The sequence below is a fragment of the Podarcis vaucheri genome (assembly GCF_965113315.1).
Source record: "Podarcis vaucheri genome assembly, chromosome: Z".
NCBI lineage: Eukaryota > Metazoa > Chordata > Lepidosauria > Squamata > Lacertidae > Podarcis > Podarcis vaucheri.
In genome coordinates, this window is record NC_138758.1 from 11,558,540 (window position 1) to 11,578,725 (window position 20,186).

At 48.3% G+C, this 20,186-nt stretch overlaps 2 protein-coding genes and 1 long non-coding RNA gene across 4 annotated transcripts in view; 2 read left to right on the forward strand and 1 right to left on the reverse strand.

The window, feature by feature from the left end:
* Window positions 1–20,186, forward strand: part of LOC309523514 — a 293,380-nt gene that overhangs the window by 266,020 nt on the left and 7,174 nt on the right. The gene's annotated exons all lie outside the window — the stretch shown is intronic.
* SOWAHD (sosondowah ankyrin repeat domain family member D) lies at window positions 3,776–9,684 on the forward strand. 2 transcript variants are annotated; one of them, XM_082207302.1, is made up of 2 exons: window positions 3,776–3,891; window positions 7,967–9,684. In XM_082207302.1, exon 2 carries the CDS (start codon window positions 8,136–8,138, stop codon window positions 9,159–9,161), a length of 1,026 nt encoding a protein of 341 aa, XP_082063428.1. In that variant the 5' UTR covers window positions 3,776–3,891; window positions 7,967–8,135; the 3' UTR covers window positions 9,162–9,684. The 2 variants fall into 2 exon arrangements, with proteins under 2 accessions (XP_082063428.1, XP_082063427.1); XM_082207301.1 differs by having other exon boundaries at window positions 3,778–3,906.
* Window positions 15,440–18,858, reverse strand: RPL39 (ribosomal protein L39). The gene is made up of 3 exons (XM_082208150.1): window positions 18,708–18,858; window positions 17,841–17,944; window positions 15,440–15,679 (listed from the first exon to the last, which is right to left on the reverse strand). Exons 1-3 carry the CDS (start codon window positions 18,834–18,836, stop codon window positions 15,631–15,633), a joined length of 282 nt encoding a protein of 93 aa, XP_082064276.1. The 5' UTR covers window positions 18,837–18,858; the 3' UTR covers window positions 15,440–15,630.

Genomic DNA, 20,186 nt, shown 5'->3' on the forward strand with positions numbered 1-20,186 from the left:
TGATATTGGAAAGCTGCAGTCTTATAAAGCTTAATAATAATAATAATTTATTATTTATACCCTGCCCATCTGGCTGGGTTTCCCCAGCCACTCTGGCGGCTTTCAACAAAATATTAAAATACAATAGTTTGTTAAACATTAAAAGCTTTCCTAAACAGGACTGCCTTCAGATGTCTTCTAAAAGTGTGGTACGGTAGTTGTTTCTCTCTTTGACATCTGGTGGGAGGGCGTTCCACAGGACGGGTGCCACTACTGAGAAGGCCCTCTGCCTAGTTCCCTGTAACTTGGCTTCTCACAGTGAGGGAACTGCCAGAAGGCCCTCAGCACTGGACCTTAGTGTCCGGGCAGTACAATGGGGGTGGAGACGCTCCTTCAGGTATACTGGACTGAGGCCATTTAGGGCTTTAAAGGTCAGCACCAACACTTTGAATTGTGCTTGGAAATGTACTGGGAGCCAATTAAGGTCTTTCAAGACCCATGTTATGTGGTCTCGCTGTCGCATTCTAGATTAGCTGCAGTTTCCAGGTCACCTTCAAAGATAGCCCCACATAGAGCGCATTGCAGTAGTCCAAGCGAGAGGTAACTCAAGCATGCACCACTCTGGCAAGACAGTCCATGGGTAGATAGGGTCTCAGCCTGTGTACTAGGTGGAGCTGGTAAACAGCTGCCCTGGACGCAGAATTGACCTGCGCCTCCATGGACAGCTGTGAGTCCAAAATGACTCCCAGGTTGCGCACCTGCTCCTTCAGGGGCACAGTTACCCCATTCAGGATCAGGGAGTCCTCTACACCTGCCCGCCTCCTATCCCCCCAAAACAGTACAGTGGTACCTCTGGATACAAACAGGATCCGTTCAGGAGCCCCGTTTGCATCCAGAAGCAAACACAACCCGCGTCTGCACAGGTCACGATTCGCCGCTTCTGCACATGTGCTTGTCGTCATTTTGACCATCCGTGCATGCGCGAGTGGTGAAACCCAGAGGTAATGCATTCTGTTACTTCTGGGTCACCGTAGAGCGCAACCCAAAAGCACACAACCTGAAGCAACTTCAATCTTAGGTATGACTGTACTTCTGTCTTGTCAGGATTCAACCTCCATCCATTAACCGCCATCCATCCTCCAACCGCCTCCAGGCACTCACACAGGACCTTCACCACTTTCACTGGTTCTGATTTGAAAGAGAGGTAGAGCTGGGTATCATCTGCATACTGATGAACACCCAGCCCAAATCCCCTGATGATCTCTCCCAGCAGCTGCATGTAGATGTTGAAAAGCATGGGGGAGAGGACAGAACCCTGAGGCACCCCACAAGTGAGAGCCCAGGGGTCTGAACACTCATCCCCCCCAACCCTCCCCCACCAACACAGCACAGGAGGAAGGAGTGGAACCACTGTATGGCAGTGCCCCCAGCTCCCGGCCCCTCTAGACAGTCCAGAAGGATGTTATGGTTGATGGTATCAAAAGCCGCTGAGAGATCCAGCAGAACTAGAAAACAGCTCTCACCTTTGTCCCTAACCCGGCAGAGATCATCGACCAGTGCAACCAAGGCAGTTTCAGTCCCATGATGAGGCCTGGAAGGGATCCAAATGGTCTGCTTCTTCCAGGCATGCCTGGAGTTGTTCAGCAACCACTCGCTCAATCACCTTGCCCAAGAATGGAAGATTTGAGACTGGGTGATAGTTGGCCATATTGGCCACATCTAAAGATGGTTTTTTAAGAAGCGTTTGGATGACCGCCTCTTTCTGCAGGTCTGGGAAGGCTCCCTCACAGAGAGAAGCATTCACCACCCTGCAAAGCCCATCCCCCAGCCCTTCCCGGCTAGCTTTTATAAGCCAGGATAGGCAAGGATCAAGGAAACAGGTGGTTGGTTTCACTCATCCAAGCAGCCTGTCCACATCCTCAGAGGTAACAGATTAGAATTGATACCATATTAACTACTGGGATAGCTCAGTTGGCAGAGCATGAGATTCTTAAGCTGAGAATCACAGGTATGAACCCCACATTGGGCAAAAAAAAAAATCCTATTGCAATGTGTTGGATTACATGACCCTCATAGTCCCTTCTAACTCTAAAATTCTATGATTCTATGTTAAGTATATTGTTGTTATTAGTTTAGCAATCCCCATTACATGCATTACACATCCTCCTCAAGCAGAACTGGTTTCCTGCATTAACAGCAGGCAGAATTGATTTGCAAAAACTCTGCCCCACCAGACCTACCTAAGCCCAGCATGGGGCCTAGCTTGGCCCACAAGGCAGTCTCCCTCCCAAATATACCCACCAACCCCACACCTAAAATCAGGTAAGTACCATGGCTCAGTGGTAGAGCACATGTCTCACATGCAGCTGGCCCAAGGTTCAGTCCTCCAGCATCTCCAGGTAGGCCTGGGACTGTTCCCTGACTGAAGCCCCTGACAGCAGCTGCCGGTCAGTGTAGATAATACTGAGCTTGGTGGACCAATGTTCTGACTTGGTATATAAAGCAGCTTTCTATGTGTCACGTGTGGTGCCAGGTGTGGAGCAGGTAAAGACATGTCTGCCAAAGGACACTCCTGATTGTTCTTTGTTTGGCCACTGTCAAACAGTTGATCAGGAAGGGATTGGCAGCACTAGGAAGTCCCCCACTGAGAATGGCTGGCCCCCATCTGCGCTATATAGTTTAAAGTAGTGTGATAAAGTAGGGTGCTCACTGGAAAGACAGATCGTGAAGCTGAGGCTCCAATACTTTGGCCACCTCATGAGAAGACTCCCTGGAAAAGACCCTGATGTTGGGAAAGATGGAGGGCACAAGGAGAAGGGGACGACAGAGGACAAGATAGTTGGACAGTGTTCTCGAAGCTACCAGCATGAGTTTGACCAAACTGCGGGAGGCAGTGGAAGACAGGAGTGCCTGGCGTGCTCTGGTCCAGGGGGTCACGAAGAGTCGGAAACGACTAAACAACAACAGTGTGATAAAAGTAGGCTTCCTCCAAAGAATTATGGGAGCTGAAGTTTAGGACGTGGTGTACTGCTGAGAGTTGCTAGGAGACCCCCTGTTGCTAGGAGACCCACTCATTCACAGAGTGGTTTCACAACCCTTCTTTCCCAGGGAACTCTGGGATTTGCAGCTCTGGGAGGGGAATTGCCTCCCAGCAACTCTCAGCACCCTGAGCAAAATGCAGTATCCGTGATTCTTTTTCGGAAGCCGGGGCTGCTTAAAGTGGTACCACGCTGCTTTAAAAATGCATAGTGCAGATCGACTCTCCGGAACCATAGAACGAATCGGCCCCGGACTGTAGACTAGATAGGTAAGCAACCCCTAAACGGTTTTTAAGGTGCCAGTCCATTTGGGGACCGTTGTCCCTGGATAGGGGCAGGCTTTGGTCATCTTTGGTTTCCAGCGAGAAGTCAAAATTTGGCGCCCCCAAACGGATCTTCTCAGTTATGGGTCTGTTCAATTTTGCGGGAGAACCATCCGCACCGCCCTAAATCCGACTTCTGCAACTCCGCAGAAGGGGAGATGTACAGCTGCGTCCGGAGACCACCACTCTTTTGCTTGTCCCGGAATAAAAGATCGCTGGCTGTTTAAGTTTCTCGCCATGCGGAAGAACGCAGTCAGCATCACATGCGGCGGCTTAATCTATCCCAGCCAATAGGTCGAGAGCAAAGGTCACGCTGTTGCTTTTCTGCAGCGCTTCGAAACTCACCGATGGCAAACTTTGCACAAAGGAACTCCGGAGAGGCGCTGGCTGGAGACTGCGCTGAGACGCGGAAGGAACACTAGGCTCAGAAGGGGGGGAGGAGCCCCGAGGACGGCTGCGCCTCTGCAAGGTGCCCCAGCGGCTTCCAAGCTGGGAAAGGCCTGGGGAGCACCTGGTCCGAGCCGCTGCCCCCCCCCCCCGCCACCCTGCAGGTACGCTTGGAAAAGGTAAAATGAAAAGCGTTGGGAACTTCCCCACCCTTCCCAAACTGCTTCCTCATCCTTTACTGGAATAGCTAGGACTTCCCAGGGGGGTTTGTTTTTCAGAAGCCCCCAAAAGAAAGTGTACAGGTGTCTAAACGTCAGCACCCAGGGAAGGTAGTTCGAAGGCTAAGTGGAACATGAGACGGTGGTTTTTCATGCAAGACGCCGGATCATTCTCGCGCTACGCTGAAGTCAGGGCTTTCGTGGCAGCGTCTCAGAGTTCGTTTTACAGACGGTCGCGTCAGGGTATGAACTTCAGAAAGTTGCCCCTTGGGATTCCCCAGAGAAACTCGGGAAAAGCCATCGTTCCCCGTCTTTGGGAAATGCTACTACTATTGGCAAGGGTCATAATAAGGGCAGCGCCGATTCGGGGTATGCAAGCGGGTACCCCGCACAGGGCACGAGCCGAGGAGGTGCGTGCGTGCCCCGAGATCCACCTGCGGGGGAGGCATCCTCATGGTCTGAGCTGCTGCTCCTGCGGGCGTCTTTGCTTCCTCCTCCCCTCCCCTCTCTTGGTCCCTGCTGCAGATAGGAGATTCGCTTTCCCCGACGAGGCGCAGGTGGCACTTGGGGGAGGGAAGCTGCAGCCAGGTCACAATCCTGCGGGCGCTTCCCGAATCGAGGGTCAACGCAGTGGCGTAGCGTGGGGGGTGCAGGGGGGCCGGCCGTACCGGGCGCAACATCTGGGGGTTAGGGTTAGGGGGCGCAAATTACTTGCCTTTCCCCGGGTGCTGACAACCCACGCTACGCCACTGGGTCAACGGTGGAGACGAGCTGGCTCATGCACCCTGAGTGCGCAGTGGTGTGTGTGGGGGGGTGGATTTTGTCCTCGCTCATGGTGCCATATTACCCAAGTTCGCCTCTGATAAGGGTTGCCAAGCATTTTGAACACAAGGATAACTACTATTAATATAAATGCTACATATCAGTTCATCCACGTGTAATTCCTACTTCAGAAGTACAGTAGATTCAGTTTAAAGCATGGCTTTCTCCCACTTTTTATCCTGCAGTCAGGACATTCCTAGGTAGAAATGAACAGCTTGAGGGTATCAAAAGCATTATGTTGTATGTTCATTACATGGGTGAACATTGCAAACTGCTCTGCCTGCATGTTGTTGAATCCACACCTAAGACATTCAAGCTCAATTTGTGTGTTGGGGTCATGCCCAGAGCATATGAAATAAGAACAAAGGATGGTGTCCTTGAGTAGGTGCAGAGAGCATTTCTTTCACCACTGAATCATAATAGCTTGTGTTTGGACTGTTGGTGTGCCACTATGCATTAGCACAGTGCAGCAAGAGAGAGCCGAGAGGTCTGAATTTAGGCCATTTACACATAAGTAGCCATAGGCAAACCAATATACTTGAGCTTAAAAGGTAAAGGGACTCCTGACCATTAGGTCCAGTTGTGGACGACTCTGGGGTTGCAGCGCTCATCTCACTTTATTGGCCATGGGTCATGTGGCCAGCATGACTAAGCCGCTTCTGGCGAACCAGAGCAGCGCACAGAAACACCGTTTACCTTCCCGCCAGAGAGGTACCTATTTATCTACTTGCACTTTGACATACTTTTGAACTGCTAGGTTGGCAGGAGCAGGGACCGAGCAATGGGAGCTCACCCCATTGTGGGGATTCAAACCACCAACCTTCTGATCGGCAAGCCCTAGGCTCAGTGCTTAACTAAGCCCTTAGTTAGCTGTAATATGGAAACAATTAAAGCAGGCAATCTGGTTCTGTCTCTTGGGTGTTATGTTGGAGGAGTAAGACAAGTGGGAGGCTATGAGGGCTGTTTTTCTTAGCTACCATAAAGTTATGTCTGTGTGAGTTATTACTGATTAGGAGGAGCTGCTTTAAAAGATCAGCAGCCTACTTTACAGGGCTGTTGCAAGGACAGCTAAAATAAGAAGGGCTGCCCAAACAGAGGGCATTTGCATGGAGACTTCCAGAATCTTTCTGATGCCCCCCCCCCCAACAGAAAAATAACCCTGAAAGTTGCTATGTTGGCTGAGGAAAAAAGTCACAGATCAATAATCCCTGTTTATCCAAACTACAGTGGAAAGGGAACAACGGAGAGACAACTGTGTTTGCATTTTGGAGCTTATTTAACACTTTTGACAATTGGAAAAGAAGTGTCAGAAGCCCATTTAAAAAAATATTTTAAAATCAGACCAAAATTTGCCAAAGTGTTTGCCAGAGGGTGCTGGTGCTGCCAGGTCTTTTTCATCTGCTGAAATAGGTCTGAAATCAATAGAATAGGTGGGAGGGTGTGGGTGTGGGTGGGTGTGTGCAGATGTGCCCAGGGCCCAAAACGTTGGGCAACCCCTTGAAAAAGATGTTTGTTTCACATTGAATGCCTGTGTACCTCTCAAAATGTGTCTCAACAACACCAAGCAAAAGGAAACTTCAATTCATCTCTGGAGGAAAAGAAGTGGGTGTTGTTCTTTTTGGCTCTGGAATATTTAACCTGTGTATGTCTCTGACAAACAGGTTTTAGATTCCCCAGAGTTCCCTGAGAGGAGGAATTGATTATTGAACCACTCTGGAATTCTAGCTCTGCGAGGGGGAATAGAGGCTCTCCTATGCACTCCCACAGCCCTTAATGAATATACACTTTCCATCATTCTTTGGGGGAAATCCATGGGTGTTAAAAGTGGTACGATAATGCTTTCAATGTATAGTGCAGATTCAACCATTGACAGTGTCTTACCAGTATGACAATATTTCACGGTGTTTGACTTACAGAAACAGTCAAATTTCAAATAACTCTATATATGATGAATAAGCACACATCCCACCAGGGAATGGCATAATAAAATCTGAGCCATCCTAACTCAGTTCAGAATTATGTCTCTAAACACCCTGATCATTTATTGGAGAAATAGTTCTCATTGTTAGCATACTTGGACTCTTTCTTGAAAGTGGTCTCCAGAACCACCAGTCTATTTTATGCTCCATTGAAAAGACACAGTGTATATCTAACAGCAAGCACTCATCTATACAATGCACAGTATATGAGATATTTTCACTACCAAGTATTGAATGCTCTGCAAATGCACACCCGCCCATGAACATATTATAAAGTAAAAAGCAAAATGGAACGAAAGGTTCAAAAATGTGAAGTGGAGAAAGCTTTACTTTGCCAAAGGCTGCATTCCTATGCGCACTTATTCAGAGGGTCTTCTGAATAAGGTCATTCAGTGAGACTTACTTCTGAAAAGACATGCACTGGATTTCACTGTTAATTAGATCTGGCTGTGATAAATTTTGCACTTTGTCTTGCACTTAGCACAGTCTAATCTAATTAAGTCCTAATCTTAATTAAGTACATCCAGTGCCTCCTGCACTCTATCTTAATACAAACTGCGGGTTCGCAGCACAACTCCCCTCTATCTCCTGTTTGTCTTACAGACCAGCCTAAAGAGGAGTTCTGGAGTCTGGACTCCATGCAATTTTGCTCACTAATCTGTCACACTTTAGTTGGTTCTAATGAATGAAGAACTTCCTGTGCTGCTGGGTTGTTTTTCTTCAAATGACCCAATCTTGCCGCCAACCATTGTTGTGAGTTTCAAAAACCTTATTGTGTAGAGGCGACAGTGGAGCAATAGAAATCTGCACTATACATTTAAAGCAGTGGCACTTTAAATAGTCATGCTCCCCCCCAAGGAATCCTGGGAAATGTAGTTTGTTAAGCGTGCTGAAAGTTGTTAGGTGACTCACTTAATTCCTTCACAGAAGTACAGTTCTCAGAGTGGTTTAACAGTCAATCCCTCTTCCCAGCTAACTATACAAATTGTAGGAATAGGGGTCTCCTATCAACCTTCAGTACCCATAACAAACTATCTCTCTGTGCTGCAGGTATGCATACAACCTTAAAGACCATTGCTTAACAATGGCAGTGTAGACTTGCAGTGGAACCCTATCCTTCTCTGGCCAGATGGTTGCTGCTTGCAGTTGTCAGTTTCGCAATAAGTGTTTTCTTCCTCCTTTGTAACAAAACTAAAGTTTCTGTTCCCCTTTGCATGCAGAATCAGGAAGCCCTGCAGCACTGAGACCTCAGGAGGAGCTTCCTTCTTATCTACACAGGAAAGCAACACATTGAACATGTGGCTCTTCCAGAAACTGACAGCGACTTAACGGGAGAGTCAGGAAAAACCCAGGGACTTTGGGGGATCGGTGCACTCTGGAGGAGACGACATGGCAGAAAAACAAAGGGAAGATGGCTTGGAAGAGGGACAACAGGTGCTTCCAGGTTTTAAGCCATGCATACAGGAAGACGCCACCCGTGCTCGGCCGCAGACTGCTGTTGGCAGCCAGTCTCCCAGGCCCAGCAGCCGGGCTGAAAGCTTAATTCTCCGACGAGGACAGTTGTTGTCCAACTTCAGCAGAAGCATGAACAGGTCAAGCAGGCGTTCGGGGAACTGGGCAACGGGGGTGGACACAGCCAGACTATCAATGGGTTACGGTAGCACGAGAAGGAAGGGATTGAAGGATAAGCTCTTCCAAAGCAGCCAAGCCAAACCTATGTGGGTGACAGCTTCCCATCAGGAGAGCGTTGTGCTGGACACCCAACCAGATCAGGAACCTCTCATGGATGGGAACACTGATGACTTGTCCTTAGCTCTGGATCCAGTGGAGCACGAGTGGATGTTGACTGTCGCCCAAGGAGACGCAGAGAGCATCCTCAACTTACTGGCCAAGGACCCCAGCCTGCTCTCCAGGAGAGACTTTGTGACGGGCTTCTCTGTCCTCCACTGGTTGGCCAAACATGGCCGCCATGAAGACTTGATTGAGGTGATTTCTTTTGCGGAACGGAATTGTTACCCATTTGATGTCAACATGCCCTCAGCCAGTGGCAGACTAACCCCTTTGCACCTGGCTGCCCTCCAAGGCCATGAGATGGTCATCAAAGTGCTGGTGGGAGCCTACGGAGCCAATACAAGCCTTCGGGACCACAACGGCCGCAAGGCGTGGCAGTACCTCCGAGCAGATGCTCCCAGAGAGTTAAAGGAGCTCTTGGGGGCTTGTGAGGAAGACCTGGCCCAGCTAGGAACTGGGAACGCCAACAACAACTGTGCTCCATCAGCACGAGGTGGAATTGGCATGTTCAAGGGGGACAGCAAGGAAGCCAAGGGCAGAGGACACAGCCAGAGGGCCACGCCCAGACTGTCTTATTTCAGGAACAAGTTCAGACAAGCCATTGCGTTCTTCCAAGAGCGTTAGATGCCTGCTCTGTGGTTGAGGCAGTTGGACCTGTTGGCTGTGAGTGGACTGTAATCAAAGCCATTAAATGAGAGGGTGGGACTGTAGAAGGAGGAAGCACTGGAGGTGGCTGTTGTGAGATTGAGATATGTCGCCAGAGGGGGATAGCTTCAGCAAACCTGCCTGCGTTTGCTTTTTGGCCTCAGGTATGAGATCCAAGGCCTGAAATTCGGAAGGAAGGGGAGGGGAAGGGGTGACAAAGGGGATTGGTGTGACAAAGTGGGTAAGGCTAAGTTTGGGGAAACCCCTATTTGTCTCCTTGTTCCCCAGAAAGGAACCTGCAGATAGGGGAGGGGGTGACAAGGGGGATTGGTGTGACAAAGTGGGTAAGACTAAGTTTGGGGAAACCCCTATTGGTCTCCTTGTTTCCCAGAAAGGAACCTGCAGATAGGGGTGTGCATGCAGTGTGCTCAAAGCAACTGTAATTCTGCACTAAGAAAAATAAATTCTGCAACCTGTGCAAGGTTTGCTCCTGTGGAAAAAACCTGCGTATTTTTCTCTTCTTTCTTTCATATTCCCAGAAAGAGAATAGGGTTTGCTAACAACTCTTAGCACCCTCAGGACCCTAGCTTATTCCCACATTGCAGGGGGGTTGGACTAGAGCAGGGGTCAGCAAACTTTTTCAGCAGGGGGCCGGTCCACTGTCCCTCAGATCTTGTGGGGAGCCAGACTATATTTTTTTTGGGGGGGGAATGAATGAATTCCTATGCCCCACAAATAACTCAGGGATGCATTTTGAATGAAAGGACACATTCTACTCATGTAAAAACATGCTGATTCCCAGATCGTCCATGGGCCGCCTTTAGAAGGCGATTGGGCCGGATGCGGCCCCCGGGCCTTAGTTTGCCTACCCATGGACTAGATCCCTGGAGCCCTTTCCAGATCTACTGCTCTCATTCCCCACCCCCGGTGTAGTTCTAGCTTAACCAACAGTAAGTGGGAATAACTTTCAGGGTGACTCCAGAGGATCATTCTCTGTTTCAAATAAAGGACTGGGGTGTTGGAGACGGGGAATCCTAGCCAATTTGAAGGCTGTTTGTCTCCATCAGATACAAGGGGGCACATAGACTTCCTCTCAGAACTTGACAAGAACCAACTCTGAGATGTTTACATGTGTATGTAAAAAAAAAGGAGCATTCAGACTTCTAGCACTACACAGCTTATGAAGGAGGTGATGGATAGAGAACCAAACTAGGGAGACCTGCAACAAAATGCAGTATGCTGTGCTCCTATGTGCATCTGCAGCCAGCCACACCCACTTTCAGTATACTCCCTTACAGTCCCTACTTCCCAACACTTTCTCTACATTGTGGCCACAGAGCTCTGTCACCATTAGGAAATTGGGCTCCATTCTGGAGCTCAGTTGGCCCAGCTCTGTGATGTCTGAAGCATCAGCTGCATCATCTTCAAGTACTACATGGTCTTCACTTTGTTCCAGGTGAGTACTCCTCACAAGGTGAAGCAGAATTGTCTGTAGCAACAGTTCTCAAAACTCCTTCCCTCCCCAGCATGGACCACTTGAAAATTGTTTGGGAGTCTTCCTTAATAGGGACGCGGGTGGCGCTGTGGGTTAAACCACAGAGCCTAGGACTTGCCAATCAGAAGGTCAGCGGTTCAAATCCCCGCAAAAGGGTGAGCTCCCGTTACGCGGTCCCAGCTCCTGCCAACCTAGCAGTTCAAAAGCACGTCAAAGTGCAAGTAGATAAATAGGTACCGCTCTGGCAGGAAGGTAAACGGTGTTTCCGTGCGCTGCTCTGGTTCACCAGAAGCAGCTTAGTCATGCTGGCCACATGACCCAGAAGCCATACGCCGGCTCCCTCGGCCAATAAAGCGAGATGAGCGCCGCAACCCCAGAGTCGGTCATGACTGGACCTAATGGTCAGAGGTCCCTTTACCTTTACCTTCCTTAATAATCTTCATAATTAAGAGCATGAGACTCTTAATCTCAGGGTTGTGAGTTCGAGCCCCACGTTGAGCAAAAAGATCCCTGCATTGCAGATGATCCTCATGGTCCCTTCCAACTCTGATTCTATAAGAAACTTCAGTTGAGCGGATCCCTCCCTCTTTGAGCGCCGTTTTGGCTACACAAGGATATGAACTCATAGATGAGTTTGCTAATACATAGGAAATTACAGCAATTTGCTGTGGTCACGATGGCTGCAGCTGAAGGGAGTCTAACAACACCAACCCCTCCTTAGTTGCCCTTACCTTAAATCCTAGCAGAATGCTAGGAGCTGGGCACATCCAAGCAGCTCAACAAGAAAGGAGAACTAATTTAACAATGAAAGGAACTTAACCTCTCAACTCACGCAAATGTAACAGAATCAGGAAAAGTAATGGCAAGGGCACTAGACTGCTGCTGCTGACACACCCAGTGGCGTAGCGCGGGTTGTCAGCACCCGGGGCAAGGCAAGTAATTTGCGCCCCCTAACCCATGGATTTGCGCCCCCTAACCCGTGGATTTGCGCCCCCTAACCCTAACCCCCAGATGTTGCGCCCGGTGCGGCTGGCCCCCCCTGCACCCCCCACGCTACGCCACTGGACACACCCACTCACATTAAAAGGAAATAGTCCTTCACACAGCATATAGTTCAGCCATGGGAATTCTCTCCCACAAGAGGCAGTAAGGTAAAGGAAAAGGATCCAAGGACAGTTAAGTCCAGTCAAAGGCGACTATGGGGTTGCGGCGCTCATTCAGGCCAAGGGAGCCGGTGTTTGTCCACAGACAGCTTTCTGGGTCATGTGGCCAGCATGACTAAACTGCTTCTGGTGCAATGGAACACCGTGACAAGTGCCAGAGCACACGGAATGCCGTTTACCTTCCAGCCTATTTATCTACTTGCACTGGTGTGCTTTTGAACTGTTAGGTTGGCAGGAGCTGGGGCAGAGCAATGGGAGCTCACCCCATTGTGGGGATTCAAACTGCCGACCTTCTGATCAGCAAGCCCAAGAGGCTCAGTGGTTTAGACCACAGCACCATCTGCAGGAGGCAGTGGTGACCACCAACTTGGGTGGTTGACCACTGTGAGAACAGGATGCTGGACCTAGGTGAACTAGGTCAGTTTTTCCCTAACTTGGGTCCCCAGCTGTTTTTGGACTGCAATCCCCATCACCCCTGCTAGATAGGGATGATAGGAGTTGCAGTCCAAAAACAGCTGGAAACCCAAGTTTGGGAAACACTGGACTAGATGATCCAACATGACTCTTCTTACATACTTATCCAAATGAACTAATAGCAATGTACACACCAGCTTGTTGTGTGGTTTAGTTGTTTTGGGAGCTGCATTCTTCCCAAAAGGATGTACTAGACAAACAAACCTTTGAGGGGCAGAAGGAAACAAGAGACTTGCCTCCAGTACCTATTTTCAATGTAAGCACACTTCATCTGGAAGGCTCTCTAGGCCATACATTAATGCACTCTTAAATTTGCCCATTTTCCTGTTCTTCCAATAAGCCAGCACACATCTTTACAAACTGGAACTGGTTAACATCAGACTTAACTCCAAAGTCGGCTAGGAGATCTAGGCTGAAGAGGGAGCACATCATTATTTATCATTCTTCATCTTTAACTACCCATTTAATTCTGTCAGAATTTAATTCATACATTTCCACCTACAATATGGCATATGTGATTTATTAAGATCAGGGGTCAGCAAACTTACCGCACCTCAGGCTAGTGTCTCCAGCGCTGAGCATGCACTGGGCTGGAGGGAGGGGGAGCATGTGTCCTTACGCATGCGCACATGCTATTTCTGGGTCGAAGGAGCACCAGAAATAGCTTGTGCGCACGTGCACGGGCCTCCTCCGACATGGATGTGCACCGGAAATAATGCTTGCACGTGCGCAAATAATGCTTGCACATGCGCACAAACTATTTTCAGTGCTCCTCCGACCCGGAAGTGGGCAGCCGCGCAGCGCAGTGCTGATAAGAGCGGGCGGCGGCAGCAGGGGTCGCTGCGGGCCAGATAAACAAGTCCCTCAGGCCTTAACTGGCCTGTGGACCTTAGTTTGGGGACCCCTGATTTAGGTCCATCACGTTTGGCATGTGGTGTTCCATGCTGTGTCTCAAAGACCTTGTGTTTTGTTCCTTTGTTGTCGTCATTGCTTTCTTTATACAGTTAAATCTCCTGGCACTGTAAATACAAAACTTACAAGCTCAACAGAAACCAGAAAGCTATTTCCTTGTGCAGCAGCCTCTCCACTGTTTACTCTGCTTAACAGTATTGACAAGATGCATTGATTGCCTTCTGAGAACCTACAGAGTTCAACCAGCCTTTTTATTCTTTCTTCCCCTAAATGCTATTTGAGAAATACAAAATAAGTTTTAATGGAATCAGGTTATGTTTTCTTTTAAAATATATTGAGCCAATCCAGGCAGGGTGGGGAGACCTAATTCCAGGGGTCTGCAAACTACGGTCCGGGGGCCAGATGCAGCCCCCTGGCTTGTAATTCTGCCCATGGACTCTGCCACCTGCTTGATCAGTCCCTGCCCACTGTGGACACCTCGCTGCATGGGGACTGACTTCCGTGACGCTGGCACAGCTTCTGGGCGGGCAGTGATGCTGGCATGGCTTCAGAATCTGAAGCCGCGTCGTTTGGATTTGCATGCAGGAGAGGTAACGGCACGGAGCAGAATGGAGGCTGTGCTCCCGCTTCCAGCACCTGAATGGGGCTTTCCCCATGGCGACAGTGTGCACTTGGCCTCCTCCTCCTCTTCTGCCATTGCTGCTCCTGCTGCTTCTCCTCCTCCCCGATGTCACTGCGTCGGCCACAACCCCTTTCTGGGCAGGTGGGATATGAGGAAGAGGCACTGCCGCCATTGCAGGTAACTGGGCTTAGGCCTCAGGTGCGGGACTGCTCTCAGTCTCCCCACGGCAAAGCGGAGGGGATGATTGTTGCAAGATTTGTGTGGTGCTTGCAGAGCCAGCGATTATGCACGCGGAGACCTGTCACAATATTGTGACTGTTGCGTGGTGCGCACTAACCCAGGAGTTGTTGCGCTTTGGTGGGACGTGATGGCAACTTAACTTTTATGCAGAGGGCAGGCTGGAATGAATGGACCCGGGTTAGGCATGGCCACTCATGTCAACGGGTTTGCTCTGAGTAAAAAATAGGGGAGCGACTTCTGCATAAATATGCATTTTTTAAAAATATCCAGGCCACTGGCAGTGTTTGAGGGACAGTGAACTGGCCCTGTTAAAAAAGTTTGAGGACCCATTGATAACTCCACAGGCAATACCGTGAAGTCCCACTGGAGGTTTTAAAGAGTTTAGATTTGTAAATTACATCAACACCAAAAATATTATCAAGTGGAAAAATCATGAGGATTAAGAAATGTTATTTCTGTGGCCAGATATTAAATTTCTGAGTGCATGCCTGTGAATGCATTATTTTGTGTGTGTGGATGTGTTCTCCACCAAAGTGAATTGGAAGCCTTAAAAAAAGCCCTTATTAGAGCAGAGGTTGGGAAATTTTGGCTCTCCTGATCTTGCTGAATGACAACTCCCATCATCTGTGACCATTGGCCATAGGGCTGATGGGAGTTGTAGTTCAGCAGCACCCAGAAAGCTTTGTTTCCCATGCCTGAATTGGATCACCAGAATTTTGAGAGTACTTTCTTGTATATCATATAAAGTATTTTATATAATTCACATAATCCTCTCCCTCAGCTTGTCCTTGCAGTGTTCTTCTCAGATTCTCCCAAGAGTTTTTGGCAAGGGTTTGAAATTCACTGGTACAGCACAGGTGTTGCATGCTAAAAGTTTTCTGGTTCAAGCTCACATCTACTCCATGGCTTTTTTGGTTCTTTACTGGTTACATCTGAGGAGCTCTATCCCACCTCTACGCATTTCTGCCCCCATTTCCAGCTTTTGCTTGGTACTTCCTTAGCCAAAGCCAATGGCATTCCAATCCCACTTCCAGCCGTGGACGGCGATTGTCACTGGGGTTTTTTTGTGGGTTTTTTGCCAGCTTGTTTCAAACTATTCACCCACCAAGACACAGTTGGAAATTCTCAGCCTTCAATGCAATACATGCCAATTTCACAGCTATTAGCCTTTTGTACTGCTGCCAGCTCCCCTTGTGTGTAGCAAGTATAAACAGTAAATCCAACCAGAAGTTGCTAATTCGCTAGACTATGTGGAATCTCATATTTATTAATGAGCTTCTCTCTACTGGCAACAAGAATTCAGCCAGTACACATGGGACTGAGAACCAAAAGACATACGCTAACACAATGCTTTTCATCCTTCAGTTTTTAATTCATTAATATTTGTAATAACAAATATTTTTACAAAGGGTGGAGACTGCACATCACAAGACAGAATTCCAGCCCTGATAATGTGGCAGGTTGGTAGGAAGAGACCATTCTGGTGCTTGTGAGTTTGTGGAAGATTCAGGGTTGTGCCGGGAAGATTGGAGCTGCTTCTCTTTACAGGCCGAGCTTGGTCCTCCTCCAGTGTCTCCTTTTGGAGTTGTACCTAGAACAAAAGGTACATGATTAGTAAGCAAGGCACAGCTCTGTCTCTCCAGCAGACCAAAATCCCAGGCTGTGTTAAGCAAATAGTAAGCAAGTGAACCGGCCACCCCCTTGCAAATTGCATATGGCACTTTTCAAAGGGACCCACAGCTGTTAGCAGAGGAAAGTGTGACTTTCCCAGAGCCATTTGTGCTCCCCTGCTCCGTCTCACATGAGCACATATTAATGTTGTACTATATATGTGAGATAATTTCAATAATTCAGAAGGTACTTAAACACACATGCACATACCCAAAACCCTATGCACTGAGTACTGCTGCATTTCCTATTCTAACAAAATTATAATTTTTAACCAAAATAGTTTTACATTATGGGAGAAAATAAGTTTAAATTCTAAACTTAGAATTTAAATATTTTAAAAATACTACTTGTGTGATTACCTTCCTTTTCCATCCTAATTAAGCTAACAATTCCCCTTCCTGTAGCAGAGGCTCTTAAGTACCAGCCTACTTAATTGAATGGGTGTGGGTGAATTTTAACTAAAGCTTTTGACTTACCTATTAGAAATCTGAACCAATGTCAACTGGTGTGAACTTAAACTTGGGATACATTGTGGGGGCAGCTCTTTGTCCCCAGTAATAAATAAAAATGAGTCTAAAACATCAGCTTTGGGGGTTTGGCAAACCACAAAGAAACTACGGGTGTTTGGAGAATGGCACACATGTGTGTAGCAGGCTTTGGGAAAAGGTATGGCAAGAAGGCAAAAAATATGCACACATTATGCATCACTGACTACTACCTTTGTCCATGCAGCAGTGGCACCAAGCTGTGGACAGAGTTGTACTGATGGAGTTATCAATCAGTAGTTCTAGCCACTGAAAGTCTTCATGGCTTGTTTTTGCGGGGAAAGCATTCCTTATTATTGCACAACATAAATTCTGATTTTAATTCCTTTTGAGAGGGCTGGAAAGATGGGATTTCTGGATTATCTTTCACTGATAGAACCTGGCCTAATAAAAACACAGCCCTTTATTCACAACCATAGAGGCATTTCCCCTAGAAAAAGCTTCATTGGTCATTTTCACTGGAAGTGTTCATGTTGTTCGGAGCTTTCCTTGCACACCTGTCACTGCTAAAAAGGGAGTCTGATTTCACCAGAACAGGCGAGATCGATTCCTAAGTAACAGAATTGCTCTCAGCAGGGACATGGCAGTGCTCCCACAGAATGAAGCACTGTAATTGCAGCCTGCTTTGGGAACACACTTTATCTGGAAAACTCACCTCTGAACAGCTGATATTGGAGACAATGCTCAATGATTCCAACACCACAGCCAAATTATAGCTAGTGGGTAGGTATGGAAAACCCATCATGCTCAAAGGAGGCATAAAAAGAAACAGTAGGAAGAGAAAGTGTTGTAGCAAGAAAACACACACACACACACACACACACACGAAAGATCTGGGAAAAACTGAGTAAGAATGGACCCTTTAACGCTGAGGTTCTAGGGTATGTCAATAGAGACCTTCAATATAGCAGCCCTGCCAAGTCACACAAGGGGTTGGTTCTGGGAGTCCATGTACAAAGGCAAAATCATGCGAAATCAGGAAACCCCCAGAAACCCAACCCCCCTGCGTCTCTGTGCCTTTCCCTCTGCGAAGGTTGCACAGTATCTTGGATGGCCCCTTCTGACCCCTCCTCCGGCCAGGCTCTCCATGTATTTGTGGCAGGACCACTGCAGTAAAAGGTTCATGTGAAGGTTAGAAAACGAACAAAAGATGTAAGCTGGAAGTTCAACCAACCAACAAACAGAAAGTCCTGTTGCCAATAAAAGGAAAGCACTAAAGAGAGTTCACTGTGGCATTTACTGTTCAATCAGCCAAGAAAGAAACTCATGGCTGCTTTCCTTATGGGCAAAGGATAGCATCCAGCACTTTCACAAAGATCACGCCCGTGGTAAAGAATCAATTAGCATATAAGTTTGTAGGGGACAGGATTCTCCATTGAGTACACTTACACCAGGAAGTGCAAGCATGATGCAGTATTCCAAAGCAGATGAATGATAAACCACCAGGAGTGGGTATTTCCCATCCACAAAAAGTCCAAGGGAGCTAAATGCTCCAGCAGGACCCCAGTTTCCATGCCTGGAAGGCAATCCCCATACCTGATTTTATTGCCAGTTTTCATGCGGATCCATTGCGGAATGGGCCGGTTCTGCTTCTGCTTCTTAGCAAGAAACCGCTTGATTTTGAAAGTTTTGTGGGAAGACTGGCAGGTTGGAAAGAAAAAATAAGGAGTTTTAATTATTATATCTCACCTTTTCCTATTGGGGGCTCAACGCCAATGCTCAGAGGCGGTAGAAGATGCCAATAATCAACATCTGGAGGGCCATAGGTTCCCTATTAGGCTCCACTGTTAGACCAGGGAGGGATTCCCTTTCTGCACTACGTATTTACAGCTCTGCTAGGCTGAATGAAGCGGTCGGGTCTTCCCCAAAAAAGAATCTCGGGAGCTGGGGTTTGTTAAGGTTGCTGAGAGTTGTTCAAACCACGTTAGGAATAAAAGCTCTCCGAAGGGAACAGGGGTGTCAAGCAAGGCTCAGGCATCCTAAGCAAACTACAGCACCCAGGATCCTTCTGGGCAAGCTGTGACCGTCTGGAGTTGCGTGATGTGCCGCCAATTCTAATAGCGCAGTTGGGGCGAAGGGGAGGCAACTCAGCCCAAAAGTTTACACGGCGAGCTCCTCAATCTCTCGGAGTGCAACCTACCTCTCGGGGTTGTTGTGAAGATAAAAATATTATGGGATATTGGGCCTGCCGTCCTTTCCCTCCCATCTATTTTGTACCGGGCTCCCCCGCCTCCCCTTGCAATGAACGAACCAGGATATCAGGGAACCCTTCCCCTCCCCCAAATAGCTACTAGACTTCTGGGGTTTGGACGAGGATGGGCGTCTCACACTAATTTTACGCGGGGTGCCATGGGGATGGTTAGCAAAGCTGCCCCAGCGGAGGATGGCAACGGATTAACTTACCATATTGAAGCACCACGAACCGCTCACCACAATGGCTACAAACGAAAAGAGGGAGAGGAAGCGGCGCAGAGGCTTATGGGGGAAAGAGGCGGCGTCAGGAAACGGTGCTAGATGGCCTCCCGGGTACATACGCGGAAGTGCCGTCAAAAGACGGCAGCGCCCTCTGGCGACTCCAGGAGGCCGTTGCAGGCTTCCGAGCGAACACGTGCGTGTTTATTAAAAAGTGTGTTTTGAGCTTTGCAATCCTTAAAGCAGTGGTTTTCATCCAGTGTGCAGTGGCACCTTGGGGCGGGGTGCTTTGAAGGATGGTCATGGGTGACGCAAGCGACACTAGCCTCTGTCCCTCTTTCCTTCCCTCCCTCCTCTGATGCCCCCTTGCATCTCTGCCCCCCCCTGCTTGCACAGCTGTTTGTTGTAGCAGCCCTGCTACAAGCTCCCCAAGTGAATGGTACCTTTGGGGCTGGCCAGGGGGTGCTGGTTGCCAGGAGATGAGTGTGATAGGAATTTTGAGGTCTTAAAAGGTAAAGGGACCCCTTGACCATTAGGTCCAGTTGTGGCTGACTCGGGGGTTGCGGCGCTCATCTCATCATCGCTTTATTGGCCAAGGGAGCTGGCGTACAGCTTCCAGGTGATGTGGCCTGCATGACTAAGCCGCTTCTGGCGAACCAGAGCAGTGCACGGAAACGCCATTTACCTTCCTGCCAGATTTATCTGCCTATTTATCTACTTGCACTTTGACGTGCTTTTGAACTGCTAGGTTGGCAGGAGCAGGAACCGAGCAACAGGAGCTCACCCCGTCGCGGGGATTCGAACTGCCAGCCTTCTGATCGGCAAATCCTAGGCTATGTGGTTTAACCCACAGCACCACCCACGTCCCTTTTTTGAGGTCTTAGATACATGGTAAAGTTTAAAAAAAAAAAATCCTTCCAGTAGCACCTTAAAGACCAACTAAGTTAGTTCTTGGTATGAGCTTTCGTGTGCATGCACACTTCTTCAGATACACTGAAACAGAAGTTGCCAGATCCTTCTATATAGTGAGAAGGTGGGGAGGGGTATTACTCAGAAGGGTGGTGGGAATGGGAGATTGGCAGATAGCTGAGATGAGCCTGTTGACGACTCTTAACGACTGCAATAGGTCTTACAGGAAAAGGCAAGGGGTGAGAAGGTGAAAAATGGCTTAGTCATGTATAATGAGATAAGAATCCAATGTCTTTGTTCAGACCAGGTCTCTCCATGGTTTTAAGTTTGGTAATGAGTTGCAGTCGTTAAGAGTCGTCAACAGGCTCATCTCAGCTATCTGCCAATCTCCCATTCCCACCACCCTTCTAAGTAATACCCCTCCCCACCTCACTATATAGAAGGATCTGGCAACTTCTGTCTCAGTGTATCTGAAGAAGTGTGCATGCACACGAAAGCTCATACCAAGAACTAACTTAGTTGGTCTTTAAGGTGCTACTGGAAGGAATTTTTTTATTTTGA